Source organism: Castor canadensis, chromosome 8 (genome assembly GCF_047511655.1).
Source record: "Castor canadensis chromosome 8, mCasCan1.hap1v2, whole genome shotgun sequence".
NCBI classification, from domain to species: Eukaryota; Metazoa; Chordata; class Mammalia; order Rodentia; family Castoridae; genus Castor; species Castor canadensis.
The window spans coordinates 123,751,589-123,769,813 of NC_133393.1; the positions used below are offsets into that span (position 1 = coordinate 123,751,589).

An 18,225-nucleotide genomic window follows, 5' to 3' on the forward strand; every position below is an offset into this window, starting at 1 on the left:
TTTAAAATTTTAAGAGTAGAATTTGTAGACTAAACTTGAGGGAAACTGCAAAATACACTCCTAACATGGAAAATCAATATAAATACTGACAAATAACTGTGAGCTCAACCACTCTAAGTAATATAGAGTGCTATAATAGTTCAATAAGAAAATTACTGGATCTTTAAAAGCAAATTCTGCACATGGTAACCAGAATGTTCAGTAAACAATAGAATTGTATAGATATTACTAAATTCAGTTGTGCTATATGATATTTAATGGAAGACTGCATAAACAAAAAGAGAATGGACAATGGGGTCTAGAAAAATGGATCTCACTAAAAGAGAAATTTCCATTGCACCCTGACCAGTGACAGAGTGTTTCATTTTTGGCAGGTGAAAGCAGGTGCCTCAGGTTGCCCCAACTTTGCAGCGCCTTGCACTTACACCGACTGAGTATCCCTTGCTCAGATTCTCATTTACCAAGAAAACTGATTATAATTTAGTTTTTCATGAAGAATTTCACATGAAGAGTTAGTGTGCTTTCTGATATAAATGAGTGTTATGGTTTTCAGAACCATTATGCTTATAATTTTCATAAATGTATTGCTTTCCTGAAGAATGAGAAAAATAGCATAGTATCTATATAAAATTATGAATTTATGAAATATTCATAGAATCAATGCACAGATTCAAAATTATCACTCATCTTATTTTTTTTAATTTAAATAGAAACTCCTCTGGGGGATTTCATATAGATTACCCTAGGAAAATTGGTACTGCAGGCTATTGACATGTTACATACATTGTCTAGAATTTGGCACAGACTGGTCAGTGCTCATTTTGGAGCAAGAATGGAGAACATAAAAGTGCCAAGGAATGGCAGCATAAAAAAATATTTATTCATTGAACTTCTAAAAATAAATGAAAACATATAGGATAAATTACTGACCAAAATGTTTCTGTGATATTAATGTTCCGATATTAATCTTCTTTTTCCAGACTCCTGTACATCCCCTTATATAAAAATACATGACAAATAAATAGCAGTTATAAATTCTATTTTTCATGTTGAAGGTCTATCACTGTTCATAAAAAGAAGGTGAATGTTAGTATAGCAGAAATACACAAATGTCTTTGTGTGTGTATGTGTGTAAATGGGAAGAAATCATGACTTATGTCAAAAGAATACTAGTCTAACTGAAGGCTGAGAGTAAGTATTTTGCAAGATTTTGGAAAATGAAGGCACTTTTATGCCTTCTTGTGTCAGGGAACAATGGGTTCCCTGGTAGCTAATTGGTCCCAGGTGAATAATTGCCCAACTGGGATCAGACCCTATGGAAAAAATGACCACAAATGGTTTCAATTACTTCAGGTGTAAGATCCTCCAAGGTAGGTGAATGATACCCACAATGAAAATACAGAAAATTATGGATCAAAAATAATCAAATGTCAATAAAGTGCAAATGGGTATGGAAATGAACTAAATGTAACTTCTTGAAATAAAACTTATTATTGAACTATGTTACAGACTGAATATAATAAGAGAGAGAATTAGTGAATTGGAAGTTTGCCCACTTAAGAACGATAGTGAGATTGACTGCTGACTTCATAATGAAACCAATGAAAACCAAAAGACAGTGGATTTATTTCTCAATAAAGGAGATAAATATAAATGTCATTAATATTGCTTACCAAATTTCAATGAGAACAGAATAAAGCATAATCAGGTACTTCTACATAAATAACTGTATCTCCTAATCCAGATCAAAGCTTATTGCATTACAGGAATTAGAAAAACTAAAACAGAATATCATTTTTTGTGGGACTAGGGTTTGAACTCAAGGCTTTGCACTTGCAAAGCTAGTGCTTTACCACTTAAGCCATATTTCCAGTCCATTCTGCTCTGGTTATTCTGGAGATGGGGTCTCATTATTTGCCCAGGCTGGCCTCGTACTATAATCCTCCTGATCTCAGCCTTCCAAGTAGCTAGGATCAAAAGCGTGAGCCACTGAAGCCTGGCTCAAGATGTCATTTTTAATACATTCAAGAATGTATCAGAAGGTATGTCAAATATATAGTCAGTTCCATTGTGAATTGAATTAAACATATCCCCCCAAACTTGAGGAAAACTTTTAGGAACTACTCCTGTGAAAGATAACAGAAGCAGGACTGAGAAGAGGAAAGGTGAACTTCAATCGAATTGCAACAAAGGAAGTGAGTTCTAGGGTGAGAAGGGCCTTTCGCATTGTCACATCTTTAGGCAAAAGGATGAGGCTTCCCTCCTGTGTCTCCTCAGGAGAAGGTAAGATGGGCAGGGCAAAGACAATTTCTGTGGAGAATTTCAGGTGAGACTTAGCAGGCAACAACTTTCTTAACAGCTAGAAGTCTCTTCTAACTCAGTTACTAAACATGATCTGGGTGAGATATGATGATGTTAATTGTGCAACTCATGAATACATCAGCTTAGAATATAAATATATTACTTGCTTCCAAACAAGTGCACAAATTAAAAACATTCCAACAAGTGTTACAGCTAACTTTGGGAAAACTTGGAACATCTCACTCTAAAATGCATATTGAGAAGTAAAACCCCAACAATATATTTGTCAGCTTAGAAAAAGAAGAGACACTCTGTCACTTGATATGAGGACTCAATACAAAGCTAAAGCAAACTTTATGATGCTGGCACAAACATGGATGAACTAACTGATCCATGAAAATGAATAATGAGTTCAGGAACAAATCTATTACTAGAATGGAATGTAATACTTGATAAATGTGGGAAAACTCAGACTGTGTAGCAAATAGCATTCATTCAATAAATGACAGTGAGAAAAAAACAACAAAACAGGGGTATACCTAGACGATACACACCTTTTACAAAAGTGCCTAGAATTCAGAGTGAGTGGAATTCAGACAATTTGACAATCCAAGACTGAAAGGAAAAGCTATAAAACATAAAATAAAATAGTGAGGAATATCTGTCACTTAGCCCTGAATAAAGACTTATTTTAGAAGATACAGTAAACCAAACCATTTGGCCAAAAATTTTTTTAAAAAACCACCTGACTGTATTAAAATATTCCTTTTTATGAAGGATTTTGTAGAAAAGTTTCATAGACATGTGACAGTCATAAACTAATTTCAGTGCCTAAAACTAACAAGTACTTAACAACTTAATATAAAAAGATCCTTGGAAAATGATGGATATAAAATCAACCCTTTGGACACATTAGAAGAAGAATAGAAATAAGCAGTTCACAGAGATAATGCCTAACTGGATAAATCAAAATAAAGATATTCTCAGTTTCCAGATGAAAAGAATGGAAATGAAAACTATTCTGTCTTCATCTGAGAAGCAAATGTTAGAAAACCAAGTGATGCAAAGTGCTGTCAACAGTGTGGCAAGTGCTAATGCAAAACTGCTGAAATTAGAGGCTGCTGCAGTGGTTTGAAGAGAAATCTGCCAATGTTTATTAACATAGGTTTTTGTAAACCTATTATTCTTCAGTTTCATCTTAGGAAAACCTATAAGATGTCAATTCTAAATGGTCTATGTATTCAGTGTATTTTTGGAAAGGTTTACAGTAGAATTTATCATTGGAAAAATATCACAGAGTCCAGGAAAATATCAATACTTCTAAGATCAATTGATTTTCTTTAAAATACCAAAGCAATTCAAAGAGGGAAGGGACAACCTTTCCAACAAATGGGGCTGGAAAACTGGATGACAACATGGAAAAAATGAACCTAGATTCCTGTTTCACATAACACAAAAAATGAGTTTGCAATGAATTAAATGTAAAAGTTAAGGTCATAAAACATCTAGAAGAAATAGAAGGATATCTCCATAAACTCATGATAAGCAAATATTTCTTAGAAAGAACACAAAAAGTCTAACCCAAACAGAAAAAAAATAAAGATAAACGTAAATTGGACTTCAAATTTAAAAGCATTTGCCCTTAAGAAAACATCATTCATAAAATGAAAAGCAAATTACAGAGGAGAAAAATTCATCTACTCTTTCACTGTCAGAAGCACATGAAAAGATGTTCAACATCAACATCATTCATAACTAGGAAAATAATTAGAGCCATTAAATTATATACTGATTAGAGTGATTAAAATAAAAATTCCTGAAATTCCCTGTGCTGACAAATATGTAGTCTCAAGTCTCTCATTCATTGATGGTGAGAATTGTACAAGCCACTCTTTTTTTCCTTTGTTGTTGTGATGGGTGAGGGTACATTTTGGCATTTCCATAGTTTCTTACAGTATATGTCAATACATGAATATATCACAGATGAATTCACTTCTTCAACCATTCTACTTCATCCTCTCCTCCCCCAATTCCTGGTGTAGTGTCAGCAGGTACCATGTTTGCATTTACTTTAACATGTGTACACATTTTATTACATCATAATCACCTCCTACCCTTTTTCCCCACCACCTCTCCCCTCTCACTGGTGTCAGCTTTCCCCCCTGGGAAGAACTTGTTGCTCCCACCTGTTCTCTGATTTTGTAGGAAGAAAAGAGAAAACATAAAATGAAAAACATGACATTTTAGCTTGTGATGAAGGTAGCTACACAGGGAGTTTCCTTGTGACATTTCCATGTGTGTATGTGTTATAACCCCAATTGGTTTATCTCCTCTAATTTTCTTTATTCTAATTTAGTCCCTTTCTTATGGTAATTTTAGTCAGTTTAAGATATCTATATTAATTCTCGTACAGTGGATGTATCAATCCTTGAAAACAGACTGTCATTGTCTTCTAAAGTTAAGTATATACTTAACACATGAGCTAACATCTCTGCTACTGAACATTTTATTTCTATAGGAATGAAAAAATTAAATTAAAAAACTGTCCAATACTGTTCATAACAGTTTTATTTATAATAACCCCAAACTTGACACAACCAAAATCCCATGCAGTGGTTGAAAGATAAAAACTGAGAGCACATGCACACAATAAATATGCACAAAATGGAATAAAGAGCAAAAGGATACACAAAGATTTACATGGATCTCAAGAATATTATGTTTGGTGACAATAGACAATCTCAGGTTGTTCTGTACTGTATGATTTCATTTGCAGAACATTCTGAAAACCACATAGTTATGGTGACAGAGAACACATCTGTGGTTGCCAGTGGTTGAGTTGGGAAAAGGGTGTGACTAGAAGTAAAGAAGTTTCTTTGGAACGATGAAACAGTTCTTTGTCCTGATTGTGATGATAGGCTAAGGTGGGAGGATCACAAGTTTGAGAACAGCCTGGGCTACATAGTGATTCCCTATCTCAAAAAAAAAAAACCAAAAACAAGTGCTCAGTCATGTGAAAACAGACAAAGCTCCAGTAAGATCGATAATATTTATAGTATCATTAGTAGTAGTATTCCAGGGACAGTTTCCTAACTTGTTAAAACCAAAGTTAATTGTACTTTAGTTATGTCAGATGTCACTGGGCAAGCTAGGTGCAGAAGAAACATTCAGTATTATTTTTGCAATATCTCTGGGAGTTTTAATTTTTAAAATTTCAAAATATAAATGTTAAACATTGAATTTCAGTTTTAAGGTCTGTCCATTTCACCACAAGTAAATATCTGCATATCTTTTTTCTTAAGTCTGCCGTTTAAATTCAGGGCCTTGCTTTCTAAGCAAGCACTCTCTCACTTGAACCACATCACCAGCCTTTTTGCTTTCAGATAGGGCATCACAATTTTTGCCCAGACTCGCCTCAGTCCACAATCCTCCCACTGATGCTTGCCATGTAGTTGGGATTACAGGCATTAGCCACCACAGCCTGCCTGCATCTGTATCTTTAAAACAATCAAAGAACCTTTCCCAGTCTGCCTTATTATATAAGAAAAGGGACATGTGCAGTGACGATGATGATGTATTATGAATGGAGGAGCGTGTCTAACAAACCTCTGGAACGAAAGTTAAAAAAATTGTTTAAACCAATCATAAGTTTAGAACAAGTACAAATGACATAGAATTTATAGTGTATGTAATAATTTTGCCATATTTGCAAATTACTGAAAGAGTTAAAGTGAATATACTAAATTTATGTCTTACAGAAATGGTTTACAGGGAAAAGATACAATTTATGTTTATTTTGAAGATAGTACAATCATGAATAGCTTAAGAGCAAGCACACATTCCAAGACATGGAATTCATGTCTTGGTTGATTTCATTGTTGTGTGAACATCATAGAGCACACTTACACTAATCTAGATGGCATAGGCCCACCATGTGATGTGGTCTCTTGATGCAATCAAGAGATGAAGTTTATAAGGGATGTATGAGGTTGGTGCTGGCATAACAGCAAACTGTTTTAGAGTAGGCCTTTATTATGAGAAGTACACACTAAAATAATGATAAAACATACAGTTTATAGGTATATAAACCCATAAATCTCATAGTCTTTATTACCCTTATCAAGTTTTTTGTACTGTACATAATTGTATTGCTATCCTTATAGATGATTGGCTGCACAATAGGTTTTCTTACATTAACATCACCACAAACAAATGAGTAATGCATTGCACTGGGAAGTTCCACTGGCTATGATGACCCTAGATAATAGGAATTTTTCATCACCATTATAATCTTACAGGACCCCAGTTAGATAATATATCCTATTGTTGACTGAGACATTATTATGAGGAACATTACTATTCAAAAATAAACTATTAATAGATATGTGTAAACTACAAGGTAGCTTATAAAAAGACTTCATCTTTATAATATTTGATTTCTCTTTTTTAGAAATAATGTGCATATTTAAGCCATAGGTATTTGTTTATTAAACTATGCTATATAATATGTCTTCACTTCCAAATGTACAAAACCATTAAATATTTAATAGAATCTTATGAATTAAAAGAAAGAAGGAGGAACTCCTGTTCTTTGTTAAACAAAAAAGAAACTTACTTTAAATTAACTGCCAAGAGTAGAGGTAAATAAGAATCTGAATGTTTGGAAATTCTGTCCCAAAACTCATATCCATTATTCCATTGTGAATAATAGAGGGGGCAATGTAAAACCTTGTACTTGGACCATAGAGGACATGTGTTCAGAAAACAAAGGTTTAGAAGAACTTTGCAAAGTTACTGTTTAAATAAATATTTACTATTGAATTATATATTAGAATATTTTTATCTGAATTAACTTGAATCCGTTTATTGCATTATAGCCATAAAAACATTTAAATCCATAAAAATATCTAATATCAGAGTGTATTACAATTCAACATACATTTTTGTAGAATAAATGTTTAACGTATGGTCAGTTATTTTCAGTTTTTAAGCACAGTTGCCCTTTTTCATTCACAGGTCCTTAAACACTAACTCAACCAAATGTAAATGAAAATACCCAAAAAAACTCTGGGTGTGGTAACGTGATTTTAGCATCAGCTACTCCGGAGGTAGATGGAGTAGCATTCTGGTCCGGTAGCATCCTGGTCCAAGGGCCAACCCAGGCAAAAGCATGAAATTCTATCTGAAAAACAGAACTAAAAGCAAAAGAAATAGGGTCAAAAGAAGGAAGTAAAAAAAGGTGACTATGGTTGATGCACTTCCTATATAAGAATGAAAAATTTTTAGACCTGTTGAAACCACCGTAAGCAAAGGACTAAGATAGAAAAGAGAAAAATAGAGGGATGAACCAATTCAGGGTTATAATGCATGTGTACAAGAAAATGTCACAAGGAAAATCCCTGTGTAGCTATCTTAAACAAATAAAGATGTCTTTTTTTTTTTTTTTACAAAAACAGAGAACAAGAAGGCATAACAGTTTCTGTCTGGGAGTACAGATACCAGTGGGAGGGGGGAGAATATGAGGAAAGGGTGTAGGAGGGTGAATATGGTGGACATATTATGTACACATGTATGTAAATGGAAAAAATGTGCCCTGTTGAAACTTGTCCTGGAAGGGAAAAGGAGTAATAAAGGAGAATGATGAAGGGGTGAATTCAATTATGATACAAGGAACTTTATAAATGTCACAATGTACCCCCAATACAATAATAATAAAAATAAATTTAACAAAAGAAATGAGATCATGGCTGAAGTGGTGCAAGTTGGACATCCTGAATTCAATCCCCAGTACCCTCAAAGAAAGAAAGAAAAAGAAAATACTTGGATAAAATGTATCTGTACTAAACACGTACAGACTTTTTTCTCATCATTATCCCCTGCATAATAAATAAAACAGCTATTTACATAGCATTTACACTTTATTAGCTATTACAAGTAATCTAGAGATGATTTAATATATCAGAGAGGATTACCTAGATTACATGGAAATTCTACATAAAGAATTTTACATTCTTGCCATTTTATATTACATTGCTATTTTACATAAAGAATTTGAACAATCTCAGTATCTATGGGTTTCCTGAATACTGATTCATTTTGTATGATTGTGTTCTCAACTTTTTGTTATTGTAACAAGCACCTGAGAGAAACAATATATAGTAGGAAACATTTATTTGTTTCAGAAATTTCAGCCCATGGTTCTTTGGTTCCATGCTTCTGCACGTATGATGAGGCAGTACCTTATGACAAAGAAAATCTTCCTCATGGCAGCCAGAAAACAGAGAGACAGAGGAAAGGGCCCAGGAAAACTACAACCCCAAGAACATGTCCTTATTGGTCTACTTCATTGAAGTTGATGTTACCTCTAAAAGTTTCCACCACTTCCCAGTAATACCATGACTTTACAAATCCATCAATGGATTAATCTATTGATTAGGTCAGTGTCTTCTTGATCCAGACACTTCTCAATAATTAGATCCACCAACTGGGGACCAAATCTTCCACACTAGAGCTTTATGGGGGAGATACTTCATTTACAAATCATAACAATGATATAAAAGAAAAGATATATTCTCTTTTTGATTTCTCTATTAGTTAGCAATAAGAGGGGGAATGAAGATAGTTTGAAAGCCAATGTTTCCAGAATAGAACCTGAGTATTAATGAATATGGGCTCTACCAGATGGGCAGGTAGCTAACCCATTTATGAAATTTCTAGGTTTGCATTTAACAAGCAAGGTGGCACCACAGTGAAATCATGTGTTCCTAACAAATTTCACTTCCAGATTTACTCCCTTAATGTTATAGATTGAATCTGAGATGTCTCCAGAAGCCTCCTGTGTATGATTTCCTGCTGATGAGCTTTCGGGAAGTGATTGGATTCCTAAGAGCTCTGACTTAATTTATGGATTAATCCTTTAATGGATATATAATATTGAGAATTAGTGGGAAGTGGAGAAGAAGAGGTAGTGCTAAGTTGGGGGAAATTGAAGGACTGGGGATCTGCCCTGGTAGCACCTACCATGTCCCTGAGCCCTTCCTCTGTCTCTCACTCTGTTTCTTGGCCACCATGATGCGAGCCACTTTGCTCCTCCATACACGTTTGCTGCCATGATGTTCTGTCTCACCACAGGCCCACAGCAGTAGAGCAAGCCAACAATGGACTAAAACCTCCAAAACGGTGAGCCAAAATGAATCTTTCCAACTTTTAACTTATTCTTTCAGGCATTAGTCACAGTGATAAAAAGTCTGACTAACACACTCTGTAATCTGACCTAATTAGTAACTGACATCAATTATTTTCTATTTAGCAGGAATAGTCTTTTAGATATTTATGACTTAGGTGATTGTGAGATTTTTGGAAGACATTTGTTCACAAATATTTTCTTGACATGTATTTGAGGGATCTACTTTCTAAATATTTGCACTAAAATTGTATTATCAAATTGAAATAAATTTCATTTCTAAGTATTAAAGATTATAGTTAAATCCTCACTAGTGAGCATAGAGTTCGCTATCTGGTTAACACATTTTTCCTTATTATCTATTGAGTTTCACCTAAATTGTGGTATCACTTTGGTATTTCTTCTTGATTCTTGACTGATTATTTTTTAAATCTTCGCATTGATGGAGCCATCCCAGAAGTTGTGTTATACATGTACTTTAGTGTATTAACTAAAATAAATTTCAGAACAATCCATCATATTTTTCATAGAAATCATAAGTGCAAACTGAAATCCTGTTTTTAAGAGTTTTCTAGTAGTGTTCTTTACTAGCATAATCATCAAAGAAATAATTGACATGGAATGGTTTCTGTTTTGAATTCACAAAATAACAACACTTACTAAGTATGTGAGATAATTCATATATTAGCTCAATTTGATTATTTCACAGCACATACATATTTCAAAACATCGTAATGTAGTAAATGTACACAAATTTTGTCAGTTATAAATAAATAAATTGGTGAAAATACAAATTCACTTCTTTATTCATTCATGTGTAGGAAAGTGGGAAGAGGGTAGAAGGAGGAAGGTGAAGAAGAAGGGAAAATACCTGAATTTGAAACACAGAAGATGGATACTTTTTACATTCTGGCTCCTTGAGTCTTTGGAACTTATCACATGTAGATAGCTTTTGAACTACAGTAGTGGTTTCATGTCTTTATTTTGCTGTATTTAAGTTTTCCTCACATCAAGCGTTTAGGGCAATACTTTTTCACAGGATTTCAAGCATACTGTGGTTTGGATTACATCCCAGCCACTGAGATGCTGCTTTGCTTTCCATAATGTCATTTTCCCCCCACTTCAGAGCTGAATTTTGATAGATCCTTACTTAATGGTATTAGACATTCTATAAAACAAGATTGTATAGGTAAGAAGTGATTCTGTGTCTCTCAAGTTCAGTCTAAGGTAGTGATAAAAGTACAAGCATAATTTTAGGTGAAAAGAATTATCTAATCCATGTCCTTAAAATAATGTATCTTGAAATTTCTATGTATTTAACATTACCCCAAAATTAGATTTAAAGTGTAATATTTTTATATTGACAATGGTTGTAATGAAAGGGTGGAGATCATCTGTGGCTTTATATTGCACAAATGAATAATGAAAAACATTTATTTCAAGGCATTTGATAATAAGAGTATTACTTACAAGTGATAAATATAAATATTACAGAAAATCTAATATGACATTTTTAACATTCAATTAAGAATTAAATAATATACTTGGTAAGTAAGTGATGTTAAGCTGTTTAAAGTTTCACCAGCTGCTTTTAAGATTGATTTTCATCAAAATTACTGTACTAAAATGTTTTCTTTTGTTGTACAGACTCAAATAGCAAACCTCAATTTTAAAATCGGCTCTTATTTGCAAAAAATGCTTTGACATAGTGCATTTGTTCTGCCTGGGCAGCAATAAAGGATTGTGGTATCATTTTGAAGAAGGTTGTTTGACAGAGCCTGTTTGTTTATTTGGGGTAATGTGAGCTGCATTCAGAAAATGCCATATTTTGTTTCATGATTGTATACATTCTCTCCCATTGCTCCCAGGCAAGACTTGTAAGCAGAGAAGACACGGATTTGGACCTTTTTTCCATGACCAGTGGAAGTGCTTTGTCTGTGAAAAAAGAAAAAAAAAGTCAGGCACACAGACACTCAGCGGGATCTTCAAGTAAGTTGTGGTTTCCTTCAGAATTAATTTAGAAATCACAAATGAATTGATGGAACCAAATGCCAACAAGCATTCTTTTACAGATAGGGGGTAGGATGCCAGCAACCAGAGCTGCCCCAAAATGTGTATCTGACTTACTTTCTTTCTTTAAATGTCTTCTTTGATATAAGCGAAATTAAATTATTTCAAAAATTAACAGAATCAGTTTTTATTTAATTATATTCTCTGATTCAATGTCTGTCACTCCCCCCCCATCCTGTGGATCATATTGAATTCTTTGATCATTTGTTTCTAAAAGAATTGTTTAGACCAATGTTTAAAAGTTAGATTTATATATTCAAGTAGTACATTTTAGCCTTTTATCATTAGTAGACGTCATAGGTAAAGTTTTTTTTTTGTTTTTTTTTGGTAAAGTTATTTTTAAGGAAAAAATTTCAAATATAGCAGAATTTTAGATAGTGTAATGTCAACGACATGCTTTTAAACCCTATTTCCATTGGAGAGATGAGAGTTTGAATATGTATACTAATAATAACTATATATTCATAAACCAGTCACACATATCTATTATCCTCTTACCTTTAATTTAGGGATAGTGCACAAATACACATATTCTGTGTGTGTTATAACTGCTTTAACAAAAACTACATTGCAGTTACAAACTCCACAAAATGTAAATATTTTAAAAATATATCTGGTAGTGTCTCACAGAAATGAACAAATTTTTTTCAAAGTTCATTTAGTTTCTATTCTAGAAAATTTGAAATAGCTCCTAAAATGTTATTGCACATTAATATAAAAGATATTTTCAGATCGTATTTTGTTAATTTACCTCAATGTATAGTGAAACTGACAAGTCAACACATAAATTTACACTTCACAATAATATTCAGATACTCTTGAAAAAGTTTTATTACTCTTTGATATTACAGCTATGTTTATATAAAATTCAGTGCTCTGGATAGAGCTTTCCAAATAAATGCAAACAAAAGGAGATTCTCTGACCTTTACTTTTCACTTAAGTGGAACTTTATTACATTATATGCATTTAAATCCATTCACACATGCAAGTTCACTGTGATCAATTTTAATTTTCTTTGTAAGACACTAATTTTAATATGTCTAATTTAAACATATTTCCCAAACATTAAAGATCTTAAAGTGCTTGATGTTTTTACTTGATTATAGAATCTGACTATATTTTAGGTTTATTAATCTAAATCAAATTATTCACCAAATATAATTTTCTGAGTTATTGGTATAATGTTTCAATCACATCAGTTTTCCAAGTACACATCCCATTTCATAAGCAATTAACTTGTGTCATGAGTACTAATGCACAGTGCCATCCTTTTATGCATCACATAGTATAACTTCACCAACCTCATTAATCACTTTGGAGCATTTTCAGTAAACATAAACCAGAAACAAAAACAAAACAATTGCCTTTTCACTCTACTGTGTTTCAAAACTTCCATACAGGAGAGCCCTGGGTTTGATCCCCAGCACCAAAAAACCAAAAAAGGAAAATTTCTGTACATAATCTATCATCTGATGGCTAAAACACAAATAACTCAATTCAGCAACTACCTTGCAATACCTAAACTTTGTCTTTTATTTACATATGACTGAATAACAGATTTTAGGCTATAGAAATAGATCCTTAGACAGAGTTCATAACTTACCACATTCTCTTAAGAAATTGAAATAATGTTATCCTCAGTTTATTGTCAAGGAGTGACATTATTGTAAATACTATGGATCTCTAAATATTTACTAAGTGACAATTTCAGACAAACCATTTTACAAAAATAAAGCATGTATTAAATAACAAAGTGACTATGAATAAAATACTACTTAATTATTGTAGTTACTAACCTACATCAGCACAATACAATGGTAAGGAGTGTGAGCTCTGACACCAATCACAACTTATTCCTTAAGAAAGGAATTCCACAAGTACCTACCTTGTAGAGTTGTTTTTGCAATCAAATGTGGAGCAATTATGACAATATCTGGCACGAAATAAATGGTCAAGTGTACTGTTATAATCACAACCTATATATAGCTACAAAAGAAGAATCTATTGAGTTATGATATTGAGATCTCAAGTACTCAGGCACATGGGCTAACTGGTTCAGCTTATAAGAAATCTACTCTTAACAGTTGCTTAACCAAAATAGTTGGCTTAGCCTATTAGTCTATAGAAATCTCTTAACCTTCAAAGGTTTTGGATCCTAGACTTCCATGGCTCTGGGCCAACCACTTATAGCTTTGATATTTTGAAACCTCTTTTTCTTCCAGCTTTCTCTCTCTCAAACTTGTCACCTTGTTAAACCTAAAATATTTCTTTTTGCTTTGTAAGCCAAATCTAGAGACTAGTTTATGGGATACAGCTGTAAAACTCTCTGTGTGCCTTTGAACTTTTCTAGATATTTCTCTTTCAATGTTGCTATAATATTGTAGCATGTATTCTTTATAATCAGATAAAATCATGTTTAAAATCCCAGTTCCATCATCACATATAAGTCATATGACCTTGGATAAATTATTTAACTTCTAAGGATGAGTTTACTGTCTGCAAAATGGGACTAATAATGTTTATCTCACAGGGTTTTAGTGAGGAAGAAATGAGTAAAATGTAAAGAACGTAGTATATCGCCTAGCATATTGTAACAGTTTAAAGAAGAGTATTTTGTTTTCATTGTTGTATGTTTTATGTTCCTGTGGCATTATTTTAAAAAAACCACAAAGCAGAATTGCTTTCCTTTTCTATGTGTCAAGTAAAACAAGAATCAGCATACTTTATGCATGCCGACTATCCCAAGCAATAATATCTTTTCATAGTGAAGTTCCCAAATTTTCTGTCCCTTTCCCTTTAGTTCAACTGTTCTTTTAAAAGAAGCCAAGGCAGTCATCTGTTATGTACACTTCTAATCCATCATATGATTTACAAAGAAATGAAAGCTATTTTATTCTTATTCAAAACTTATATCCCAAGAGATTTTCTCATTGAGATAATAGTTAAGCAAAATATTTCATATTACTAAATGATTTTGATTTTCTCAGTTTCCCCATTTAATACTTAAAATATGCATTAAAATATTGATTTTATTGCAAGATAAATTTGCAACTTCACAAATACTTTTTAGATATCTTCTCTAATTCACGATTTTTTTGACAGCTAATATAAATGAGTCAAGAATTTTTTTTTTTCATTTTTCTTTTATTATTCATATGTGCATACAAGGCTTGGTTTATTTCTCCCCCCTGCCCCCACCCCCTCCCTTACCACCCACTCCACCCCCTCCCGCTCCCCCCCTCAATACCCAGCAGAAACTATTTTGCCCTTATCTCTAATTTTGTTGTAGAGAGAGTATAAGCAATAATAGGAAGGAACAAGGGGTTTTGCTGGTTGAGATAAGGATAACTATACAGGGCATTGACTCACATTGATTTCCTGTGCGTGGGTGTTACCTTCTAGGTTAATTCTTTTTCATCCAACCTTTTCTCTAGTTCCTGGTCTCCTTTTCCTATTGGCCTCAGTTGCTTTAAGGTATCTGCTTTAGTTTCTCTGCATTAAGGGCAACAAATGCTAGCTAGTTTTTTAGGTGTCTTACCTATCCTCACCCCTCCCTTGTGTGCTCTCGCTTTTATCATGTGCTCATAGTCCAATCCCATTGTTGTGTTTGCCCTTGATCTAATGTCCACATATGAGGGAGAACATACGATTTTTGGTCTTTTGAGCCAGGCTAACCTCACTCAGAATGATGTTCTCCAATTCCATCCATTTACCAGCGAATGATAACATTTCGTTCTTCTTCATGGCTGCATAAAATTCCATTGTGTATAGATACCACATTTTCTTAATCCATTCGTCAGTGCTGGGGCATCTTGGCTGTTTCCATAACTTGGCTATTGTGAATAGTGCCGCAATAAACATGGATGTGCAGGTGCCTCTGGAGTAACAGTCTTTTGGGTATATCCCCAAGAGTGGTATTGCTGGATCAAATGGTAGATCGATGTCCAGCTTTTTAAGTAGCCTCCAAATTTTTTTCCAGAGTGGTTGTACTAGTCTACATTCCCACCAGCAGTGTAAGAGGGTTCCTTTTTCCCCGCATCCTCGCCAACACCTGTTGTTGGTGGTGTTGCTGATGATGGCTATTCTAACAGGGGTGAGGTGGAATCTTAGTGTGGTTTTAATTTGCATTTCCTTTATTGCTAGAGATGGTGAGCATTTTTTCATGTGTTTTCTGGCCATTTGAATTTCTTCTTTTGAGAAAGTTCTGTTTAGTTCACCTGCCCATTTCTTTATTGGTTCATTAGTTTTGGGAGAATTTAGTTTTTTAAGTTCCCTGTATATTCTGGTTATCAGTCCTTTGTCTGATGTATAGTTGGCAAATATTTTCTCCCACTCTGTGGGTGTTCTCTTCAGTTTAGAGACCATTTCTTTTGATGAACAGAAGCTTTTTAGTTTTATGAGGTCCCATTTATCTATGCTATCTCTTAGTTGCTGTGCTGCTGGGGTTTCATTGAGAAAGTTCTTACCTATACCTACTAACTCCAGAGTATTTCCTACTCTTTCTTGTATCAACTTAAGAGTTTGGGGTCTGATATTAAGATCCTTGATCCATTTTGAGTTAATCTTGGTATAGGGTGATATACATGGATCTAGTTTCAGTTTTTTGCAGACTGCTAACCAGTTTTCCCAGCAGTTTTTGTTGAAGAGGCTGCTATTTCTCCATCGTATATTTTTAGCTCCTTTGTCAAAGATAAGTTGCTTATAGTTGTGTGGCTTCATATCTGGATCCTCTATTCTGTTCCACTGGTCTTCATGTCTGTTTTTGTGCCAGTACCATGCTGTTTTTATTATTATTGCTTTGTAATATAGTTTGAAGTCAGGTATTGTGATACCTCCTGCATTGTTCTTTTGACTGAGTATTGCCTTGGCTATTCGTGGCCTCTTGTGTTTCCATATAAATTTAACAGTAGATTTTTCAATCTCTTTGATGAATGTCATTGGAATTTTGATGGGAATTGCATTAAACATGTAGATTACTTTTGGGAGTATAGACATTTTTACTATGTTGATTCTACCAATCCATGAGCATGGGAGATCTCTCCACTTTCTATAGTCTTCCTCAATCTCTTTCTTCAGAAGTGTATAGTTTTCCTTGTAGAGGTCTTTCACATCTTTTGTTAGGTTTACACCTAGGTATTTGATTTTTTTTGAGGCTATTGTAAATGGAATTGTTTTCATACATTCTTTTTCCGTTTGCTCATTGTTAGTGTATAGAAATGCTAATGATTTTTCTATGTTGATTTTATATCCTGCTACCTTGCTATAGCTATTGATGATGTCTAGAAGCTTCTGAGTAGAGTTTTTTGGGTCTTTAAGGGATAGGATCATGTCGTCTGCAAATAGGGATATTTTGACAGTTTCTTTACCTATTTGTATTCCTTTTATTCCTTCTTCTTGCCTAATTGCTCTGGCTAGGAATTCCAGTACTATGTTGAATAGGAGTGGAGATAGTGGGCATCCTTGTCTGGTTCCTGATTTTAGAGGGAATGGTTTTAATTTTTCTCCGTTAAGTATAATGCTGGCTGTAGGTTTGTCATATATAGCTTTTATAATGTTGAGGAACTTTCCTTCTATTCCTAGTTTTCTTAGAGCTTTTATCATGAAATGATGTTGGATCTTATCAAAGGCTTTTTCTGCATCTATTGAGATGATCAAGTGGTTTTTGTCTTTGCTTCTGTTAATGTGGTTTATTACGTTTATTGATTTTCGTATGTTGAACCACCCCTGCATCCCTGGGATGAAGCCTACCTGGTCGTGGTGAATAATCTTTTTGATGTGTTGCTGAATTCGGTTTGCCATTATTTTGTTGAGGATTTTTGCATCAATGTTCATTAAGGAGATTGGCCTATAGTTCTCCTTTTTGGAGGTGTCTTTGCCTGGTTTTGGGATAAGTGTAATAGTGGCTTCATAAAATGTGTTTGGCAGTTTTCCTTCCCTTTCTATTTCATGGAACAGTTTAAGGAGGGTTGGTATCAGTTCTTCTTTAAAGGTCTGATAGAATTCAGCAGAGAATCCATCAGGTCCTGGACTTTTCTTTTTGGGGAGACTCTTGATTGCTGCTTCAATTTCATTTTGTGTTATAGGTCTATTCAGGTGATTAATTTCCTCTTGGTTCAGTTTTGGATGATCATATGTATCTAGAAATCTGTCCATTTCTTTTAGATTTTCAAATTTATTTGAATATAGGTTCTCAAAGTAGTCTCTGATGATTTCCTGGACTTCCATGGTGTTTGTTGTTATCTCCCCTTTTGCATTCCTGATTCTACTAATTTGGGTTTTTTCTCTCCTCATTTTAGTCAGGTTTGCCAGGGGTCTATCGATCTTGTTTATTTTTTCAAAGAACCAACTTTTTGTTTCATTAATTCTTTGTATGGTTTTTTTGGTTTCTATTTCGTTGATTTCAGCTCTTATTTTTATTATTTCTCTCCTTCTATTTGTTTTGGGATTTGCTTGTTCTTGTTTTTCTAGGAGTTTGAGATGTATCATTAGGTCATTGATTTGGGATCTTTCAATCTTTTTAATATATGCACTCATGGCTATAAACTTTCCTCTCAAGACTGCCTTAGCTGTGTCCCATAGGTTCTGGTAGGTTGTGTTTTCATTTTCATTGACTTCTAGGAACTTTTTAATTTCCTCTTTTATTGCATCGATGATCCATTCTTCATTAAGT

At 33.8% G+C, this 18,225-nt stretch overlaps 1 protein-coding gene across 3 annotated transcripts in view; it reads left to right on the top strand.

Annotated features, from left to right (window-relative positions):
* Lrriq1 (leucine rich repeats and IQ motif containing 1) overlaps positions 1-18,225 on the top strand; it is a 193,847-nt gene that overhangs the window by 154,273 nt on the left and 21,349 nt on the right. For all 3 annotated transcript variants that reach the window (XM_074084065.1, XM_074084064.1, XM_074084066.1), the window contains 2 exons: positions 9,433-9,480; positions 11,353-11,473. In XM_074084065.1, coding sequence (XP_073940166.1) covers positions 9,433-9,480; positions 11,353-11,473 — 169 coding nt within the window. The remainder of the gene's footprint in view (positions 1-9,432; positions 9,481-11,352; positions 11,474-18,225) is intronic.